The 9,241-nt window shown below is 40.2% G+C and overlaps 2 protein-coding genes across 2 annotated transcripts; one reads left to right on the top strand and one right to left on the bottom strand.

The window, feature by feature from the left end:
* Nucleotides 1-2,715: 2,715 nt before the first annotated feature.
* On the top strand, nt 2,716-3,756 carry LOC112757859 (uncharacterized). Its single transcript, XM_025806409.1, has 2 exons — nt 2,716-3,217; nt 3,332-3,756. The coding sequence occupies exons 1-2, from the start codon at nt 2,716-2,718 to the stop codon at nt 3,754-3,756; spliced, it is 927 nt and encodes a 308-aa protein (XP_025662194.1).
* Nucleotides 3,757-5,808: 2,052 nt separating this feature from the next.
* On the bottom strand, nt 5,809-7,345 carry LOC140173779 (serine/threonine-protein phosphatase 7 long form homolog). Its single transcript, XM_072198366.1, has 6 exons — nt 7,274-7,345; nt 7,062-7,154; nt 6,907-6,962; nt 6,267-6,620; nt 6,066-6,152; nt 5,809-5,956 (listed from the first exon to the last, which is right to left on the bottom strand). Exons 1-6 carry the CDS (start codon nt 7,343-7,345, stop codon nt 5,809-5,811), a joined length of 810 nt encoding a protein of 269 aa, XP_072054467.1.
* Between the last annotated feature and the right edge of the window lie 1,896 nt (nt 7,346-9,241).

The raw sequence follows: 9,241 nt of genomic DNA, 5'->3' as shown, positions 1-9,241 counted from the left end.
ATATAAAAATATTTTTTATTTTAAAAAATATGAGATATTTGAATTTTTTTATTTAAAATATATAAAAATAAATAGATCTTCTGAAAGAACTTAGATGTCTCACTTTTAAAATATAAATTACGTTTTTATATTTTTAATCAGTTGAAGACTTATCTATATTTAAAATAAAAAATCAAAGATCTATTTGTTATTTTTTTATTTTATTACATTTGAATTGTATAATTTGATGAGTTTTTGTTTTTCATATGAATTTAATTAATATATATTCTTAAAATTTAAATTAAGATTAATATTAATAAAACTGTTTAAATATTTTATTTTAATAAATACACTATAATTACATTAGAAAATAGAAATCAATCGGCGTTACATAATTTTTTATATAATATTTTTTAATTAGTAATTTTAGTAGGTGTCTTTTTAAAGCACATATTAACTAAATTTTTTTTATATGAGGCACGAGTCATATTTATTGTGTGGTTTTTGGTTTATCTTGATTATAATGATCAGATATTTTCTTTAAGACTATATTTGATTTTTGCAAGAAATTAATAATATTAAACTACAAGATTCATGCTTAATTGTTACCTTTGTTATTTAACGTATTACAATTTAAATATGACACAATTTAAAATCAGTAGTCTAGTCTAACGTTTCCAATTTCATTCTTAGTACACGTCAAGCTATATAGTATTCTTGCAAATATTTTTGTTACCGAAATCATACCAATATATAATTCTCATGACAATGAAACTTCGAATTAAGATAAATTACTATAATTAAACCAGACCTTATTAAAAATAGTATTTAACTAATAATAATTATTCAGATAATTAATTATCATTTAATTCCTTTCATATAAAATTTCATTTTTTGCCAAGACAATATATTTTAGATAAATTAGTTTCTAATAAAATAATAACGTAATTAGGTTTTTAGATTTTTAATTGCTTAATTATACTAATTTTTTAAAAAATGGTTAGATGATATATTAATTTTTAAAAATATTAGGGATAAATTTATTATTTTATTTTATTAAAGCCTAATTTATCTATATTCTAAAAGACAAAAATAAATGATCAAGTTTTAAAATAATTAATTATAAAAAAATTATTGGAAACTAATTTGTGTTTCACTTATATATATATATATATATATATATATATGTGTGTGTGTGTGTGTGTGAAGGGCAATAATTCGTAAAAAATAGGGCAAATCACTGATATAAGCAAATGGGAGAAAAAAATTACACAAATCAGTCAAATCAAAAACTGGTTCATGAATCAACCAGTCCACATTTTTATATAGTTCGAATCAAGCAAATTCGAACTTCATCTCCATGTAATTCCAAACATGCTAGTTCGAATTACACATACCCGCAGACACCCACTAATTCGAATCAACCTGATTCAAATTACACACACACACACAGTAATTCGAATCAGGGTGATTCGAATTACACCCACGCATGCGTTCCAAAGTAATTCGAATTGAGGTAATTCGAATTACACAAGCTTTAATTCGAATTATACTGGTTCGAATTATACAGGGCCAGACGTGTATAAATATGGTGTGAACGTAAATTGATCTCATTAGAGTGAGAAAATGGCTAGTGAGGAGAGTTTTGTAGTGTTGGTTCATCACAGAGGATCGATTAAGAGGAAAATACGATCTGGTGTGAAGTTCACTGATAAGGATCCTCTCAGTATTTTTATCAGGCCTACGACGAGCTATGATGAGGTTGTGAATTCTATACTACAGAAACTTGGTCTGCAAGGCGTGAAATGGGTTCACAAGTTATTCTATCGCATTCCGATCTCAGTGCTGCAAGAAATAGTGAAGTATGATTGTTTCACGATCGGGAGCGATGAGGACTTGCAGGTCCTGTTTTATTGTCGTCGGCAGTTTTCCGAGGTTAGGACACCTGAGCTGTTAGCGAAGTTGGTTGATGTGGTATCTAGCTCGGGAGATTCGAACCGGAATACCCACACTATAGGCACGGCAGCCGGTTCTAGCTCCAGACCTGTTGGTGCATGTTCGTGTGTCCCTGTGAATGAACCTCCGGTCGAGCCTGTCGTCTCCCCGTCGTTCGCTGTTGATCTCAACTGTAGTGGAGGTGGAGAGGCTGGAATAGTGGATGTCGTGCCGACTTATTTATAGTGTGATGCACCGGCTGGTCTGGGCGATGCATTGCTGGATGATGTTGACGATGATGATATGGAGCCGGATATCATTGTTGATGACAGTGGCGATGATATTGGAGCGAGTGATCCAGCTAAGCCTGCAGATGGTTCTAGCTCTGGCACACAGTAGTACCCTCCGCACTTTTCATATTTGGACTTGGATGCCATGAGACAGGAAGGGGTTCCTGGGGAGCCTACTGGATTTGGTGCTAGAGATGGCCAGGGGTCTGCAGGTCTCACAGAGTTTCAGGTTGGTCAGCAGTTTCAGGATAAAGATGAGGTTATGTTAAGTGTGAAGACGTATAGCATCCGACGCGGGGTACAGTACAAAAAGTGGTGGAGTCTAACTATCGCCGGTATGTTAGAAAGTGTTCTGAGTTTGGGAATGACTGCACATGGTTGATTAGGCTAAGTCTCCGACTGCGCAAGGGTATTTGGGAGGTAAAACGGACTACATACATGTCTCGCGACGTCCATCTTTAGCGACCACAGGAGTCTGGATTATCATGTGATCTCGGAATTCATCATGCCAATGGTTAGAGCTGATGCATCCGTCAGCATCAAGGTGCTCCTGAATGCGACGACGACATACTTTGGGTTCAGGCCAACGTATAGGAGGGTTTGGTTGGTGAAGCAGAAGGCCGTCGCCCACATCTATGGTGATTGGGATGAGTCGTACAATGAGCTCCCGCGGTGGGTGTTAGGAGTTCAATTGACGATGCCTGGTACTGTTGCAGTCCTTAGGACAAGTCCTGTTCGAGTTGGGGGCCAGGTGGATGACTCACAAGCTTATTTTCACCGGCTCTTCTGGACGTTTCCACCATGTATTGAGGCATTCCGGCATTGCAAGCCGTTGGTGAGTATTGACGGCACCCACCTGTATGGTAAGTATGGGGGTACGTTGCTCGTCGCGATTACACAGGACGGGAACTCCAACATACTGCCTGTTGCATTTGCATTGGTTGAGGGTGAGAATGTGGAGTCCTGGTCCTTCTTTCTTTCCCATCTACGACAGTACGTGACCCCGCAATCGGGTCTGTTGGTTATATCAGATAGGCACAACAGCATCAAGGTTGTGCTTGAGGCTCCCGACGGAGGCTGACTACCTCTTGCTGTCTACCGTGCATTCTGTATTCGACATGTGGCAGCAAATTTTGCCCTGACCTTCAAGGGCAAGGACGCAAAGAGGCTTCTTGTGAATGCATGTTATGCTAAGACTGAGGTGGAATTCGATTACTGGTTTGATATTCTGCGATCTGAAGACCCTGCCATGTGTGAGTGGGCGAACCGGATCGAGTATTCATTGTGGACCCAGCATCGGGATGAGGGTAGGAGATTCGGTCACATAACGACAAATATCTCTGAGTGTGTTAATTCAAATCAGGAATCTCCCGGTGTGCTCGTTGCTGAAGGCTACTTATGGGAGGTTGGCAGAACTATTCATTCGCAAGGGGAGAGAGGCAGAGGTCCAGTTAGGAACCGGACAACAATTCAGTCAACATCTGGTGAAGTGTATAGAGGCCAATCTGAAGACGGCGAGGTGCTTCACGGTGACTTTGTACGACAGAGATAACTCGAAGTTCACCGTCTCGGAGACGACTCCTACTGGTTCGTTCTCACTTGGTAGCTACAGAGTCTCACTCCGATCTCAGACATGTGACTGCGGATATTTTCAAGCACTTCATTACCCGTGTCCTCATGCATTGGCATGCTATGCCTATTCATGGCTTACGTGACAGCCGTATGTCCACCAGGTGTATCATCTTAGCTCGGTGTTCAGTGTATACCGGATGGGGTTCACACCTTTCACTCCCGAGAATTTTTAGCCACCATACGATGGGCCGACAGTGATACCAGACCCCACCAAGAGGCGTGCGAGTGAGGGACGTCCTAGGTCCACCAAGATACGGACTACTATGGACGAGGCGGATCCGAACAGGCCGAAGAGATGTGGTATCTGTAGGCAACCAGGACACACGTCGGAGTTGTCCACAGGTTGGAGGACCCAGGCACACTGGGGGAGATGAGTAGGTGTATTGTTAGATGAATTACTATCTTATTACCACTTTTATATTTAGATTCCATTGTTTTAGGGTTTGTTACTTGACGTTGTTAATTATGAAACTTTGGTTACTTAATGTGATGTATTTAACGATCATACTTAATTGCTCCATGTGTTCCGTTTCTTAAGTATACGCTTGTGAATCAGTTAAACGTCACTCAATGTAATCTACTCAGGCGACCATAAGAAAAGGTATGCCAATAAAATAACACACACCAATTTTCAACATAAGTGATACAAAATATTGCAAGCCAATGTACAACACTAAGTACATAACATAACATAAATAAAGAAAGCAAGCCAAGGTACGTAACCTAAGTAACGAAAACCAAAGTAGGTCCATAACATAAATAAATAAAGCAAGCAAAGGTACAACACTGATGATAAATAAAAGTGATACAAATAAACAGGTCATCTAAATAGATGTGATCCCGTGAAGCAACGACGAGGATGCCGTGTCCTCTGGCCTCTCCGGACGAGCGGCTCCTCGTCCTCAATTTCATCCTCGTCATCATCCGGGTCTGCATGTGGAGGTGGCATAGGCTGGCCTGGCAAAGGACGTGCGGAATACCCTGACGGAACTGACTCTCTGTGGACGGCTGCCGTAGACATTCCAGCAACTGAATGTATGCCACTAACATAGGCGGAAGGAGGGGTACCACCTAATGCAAAATACTCATGAGCAGGAGCAGAAGGAGGCTCGTTCAGGTCGACATCTAAATGTGCCTGCGTCCCCGTAATCTGCGTCCGCCGACGTGCCGCATCATTCTCCTGCATGATGGCACTGATCTCAACTAGGAAGTGTGAACCGCCGAACTCCGCATCAAGACCATCATTGGTCAGTAAGGCTGAAAATAGCTGCCCCGGACTAACCCATGTCTGACTCTCATGAACTGCGTGGTCGTCGTTGGGGACACCGACGAAGTAATCGCCGAACTGCCCTCCTTCAAGTCCACCGCCACCCTGGTCCAAATCATCTCCCACACCAGACCCGTACCACTCTCCACCATGACCTCCGGGATGAGGACTAACGCCCCCTATCCCAGCAGGGATCCCGCCGCCCCCTCCACCATCATGGCCTCTGTCCTCTCCCCACCATCCCCATGCTGGTCACCATCATCTTCATCCTTACCATGGCCACCGTGATCGTCAACTCCAGCACGGGCCCTGCGTCGTCCTCCACGGCCTCGTCGTCTGCCTCCATCCCTCCCCATAGCGTCACTATCTTCCATGTCCTGGTCGAGCCACCTCCACCCACGCTGGCTCCTTCGCGTCCCAACACGAGCTCTCCGCTCAACCCGACGCCTATCCGGAACGTCATCAACACGATCTATCTCAGGCACTCGTCCGGCACCCCTCTGTGTCGCCTCGACCGGAATAGGCACGGCTCTCGGATCTCCAAGGTAATCTCAGGTGACAGCACAACATCAAATCGGAGAACATGATCCGCATGGCTCTCCCAATGAAGATGCTATAACTACAAACTGTATGGGAACCAACGATCACCACCTCTGCCATCCTTCGACATCAAGAAGTCGATGTTTAGGGTGGGCTGGGGTGGGGCTATACTCCACCAAACTGCGGTAGCACCCGATCAATCTGGTGCCACTTTATCATGGCGAAATATATCAATTTCGTCACACACCGCCATAACGCCGTATGCCGAGGCTCCAACACCTCCGGATGCACAACCTGAAGGACGTCGGGAGACCTATGCGGCATCCAAATAAACTGTAAATACACAGCATCAACGTTAGGCCATACCGTGATGCGAACTATGAAAGGTAACTTAATTAAAAACAACTGGTTCGTATACTTACATCCCCAGCTGTAACAGGTCTATCCTCAGCCTCCACATCTGCACTCGAGGTCCCTTCTCGCTAGTAGAAGGATTGTGACCTGACCACCTGCAACTCACATCGGTGGTATAACGAAAGCAAAATATCACCACATAGTATAACATTATAAGCGGACACGGAATAAACAAATTTTAGACGAAATAGAAAAAATGATAACAGTACCTCGATGCCAAGGGCCAGATGAACGTATCATACCCAGCAGGTCTAAACCCAGGAAAGCGCCAGAAGATCCAAGACTGAAGTAGCTGTAACGGACTGGCTAACTTCACAACATGCCTGTTGACCACTCGGCACATGTACCAGTACAACCACGCGAGTGCTGCCGACCCCCAGCTGTAGCCACCCATATCCTCAAGCCTAGCCATGTAGGGTAGCCACCTAATATGAATACGGTTGCCGGACTTGTCAACAAACAGCTGGATGCCTAACAGCATCATGATATAGGCCCGCACATAGCGCCTGACTGTCTCCTCATCGGCTCCCGCAGGGCACTCTCTAAACGTCTCCTGGAACCAGCTGCAGTTCACTGCAAACTTCTGGATTTGGTTCACAGGAAGTAACACACGTAGCAACTCCTGGAACTACACCCAAGCTGGACAGCCACCTTGGATGTATGTCTGGAAATCCGTCAAGCAACCACTGAAGTGTGATCGTGCACTCCCCGAATGGCATGTGAAACGTGTGCGTCTCCGGACGCCACCGCTCGACGAAAGTACTCACAAGGGGCTCATCCAATCTGAACCATCTCTCGTTCAGTCTCGCAAGATGGTATAATCCCGCCATCTGCAAGTACGGAACGTACCTCTCGTCCAGTCGCATGCCCTGCTGCCGTCGCATGCTCGAGATGCATCGCTGGGGCTGCACATATAATGGACCAGATAATTAAAACCACTTACAAAACCAATTACAAAATCACTAACAAAACCACTAACATAAACCACTTGCAAAACCACTAACAAAACCACTTGCAAAACCACTAACGAAACCAGTAACATAAACCACTTGCAAAACCACTAACAAAACCAATAACATAAACCACTTACAAAACCACTAACAAAACCACATACAATGTTACCAACATCATTTACCATCAAAACTACTAACATAACGTATATAAACAAACGAATAAGTTACTTAATCCTAATTAAAAAAAAAGATTACGTACTAACCTCTTCGTTGATGGCTCCGGCTATATGAGCTAGTCCATCCAAACGATATAGTCTCTTCGGATCATCCCGCATGGGCTGAATATCCTGCTCGAGCCTTTGTTGGAGTCGTTCTGGGTCGTTTTCTCTGGGATTTGGTGGGGTATGATAATGAAAAAGTGGTTCGAATGAGGTTGGTTCGAACTCCTTTTATAGCCGAAGCATGAGTAATTCGAAACAATCCAATTCGAATTACCTTGGAATGCGTGTGGTGTGTAATTCGAATCACCTTGATTCGAATTACTTTGTGTGTAATTCAAATCAGGTTGATTCGAATTAGTGGGTGTGTGCGTGTGTATGTAATTCGAATCACTATGATTCAAATTACATGGAGATTGAAGTTTGAATTTGATTGATTCAAACTATATAAAAATATCTCTTGGTTAATTCATGAACCAATTTTTAATTTGGCTGATTCGTGTTAAATTTTTTTTCTCCTTACCTTATATCAGTGATTTGCCCTAAAAAATAAATAAGAAAAAAGTGCGAGATAGAGGTGTTTAATTTAATTTGTGTTGTGGTGGGTGTGGGTCCCTAATTCCCACAATGATGATGATCATGGATTCTAAAGTGATAGTGATATATTATATATAGTGATAATAATAGAGAGCCATAACACACATCAGATGCAAAGTTTGGACCGTTGATGGTGCAAAAATAAGTAGATATTGTGTCTGCCATATGCTATGTCATCACTATGCCTTGCGTCACCCTTTTTAAGGGCCCGGCCCGGCGGGCCCCTCCTCCTCTCTTGGAACCAAATTATTTTACTATTAATAATTTAAAAAAAAAAACCATAAACTTCCAACTCCACTTCCACGTTTTTCACTAACGTCACCCACCCTTTATCCTATTTAATTTCCACATTTCCACTAATTTTCATATAATAATTAAGATTACTGGTGAGGATTTTAACTAGTGATTGTTTTCATTTTTATATGTTAGCTATCTATCAAATATTTGCAAACATAAGAATGTCGTAGTCATTTTAAAATTAATATATATTGTTGCAGAATTTGAGTTTGATTTTAGATTCTCATATTAGGATATATAGTGTGTTTGGTTTAGGAAAAAATTAGAGTAGAAATTAAATATTTAAGAATGATGAATTTTATATATAATTTCATACGTGAAACATTTTTTTCTTTTAAAAAGGCTTATTAATTTATAACTTTATTTAATTTTTAATTATGTCGCATCATTTTTTCTTTACTAAATTCTCTGTTATTTAAAAAATTTAATTTGTGATTTAATAATTTATAAATCTTTATGTTATACAAAATGCTTAATTAAATAAACTATTAATTACATCCGATATAAATATATGATTAATAAATTTAAACTCATTTTCTTTCTACATGCTCTAGTATCCTTTTACTCTTTTTTATACTAATTATCCTATATAGAGAGCGTTAAGATAAAAAAGCCAAATAGTCTCACCATTTTATAAGAAAAAAGTCACCACCAACAAATTATTTTTATTTCTCACTTTAATTATATATCTTCTAATATGCTCTTTTTGACATGCTTCAATTAATAAAAGAATTGCAAGTAGTATAGTGCAAAAGGAAATTGTGCATTTATTTATTATTTTTTTCCACAAATATGCGTTTGCTTTCCTTATTCACTTCTTCCTTTTTCATATCCTCGTAGAGTTTCATATGGGCTTCTCCCACTTCACTCCAATTATGAGTCCTTCTAGAAAAAGAAAGATTTAATGGTATAATTGCAATATTTTCTATAGGATAATAGTAGTAGTTAATAAGTGCATTTTTTCTTTGCTTATATATATATATATATATATATATATATATATATATATATATATATATATATATATATATATATATGGTGAATGCTACCCAACCCCTCTAAAATAACATGTAAGTTACTCTTCATTACGTGTCACATTGTAATTGGTCCTTATCTTAA

The sequence above is a fragment of the Arachis hypogaea genome, chromosome 6 (assembly GCF_003086295.3).
Source record: "Arachis hypogaea cultivar Tifrunner chromosome 6, arahy.Tifrunner.gnm2.J5K5, whole genome shotgun sequence".
Taxonomy (NCBI): Eukaryota; Viridiplantae; Streptophyta; class Magnoliopsida; order Fabales; family Fabaceae; genus Arachis; species Arachis hypogaea.
This window is presented reverse-complemented; position numbering and strand designations above follow the sequence as displayed.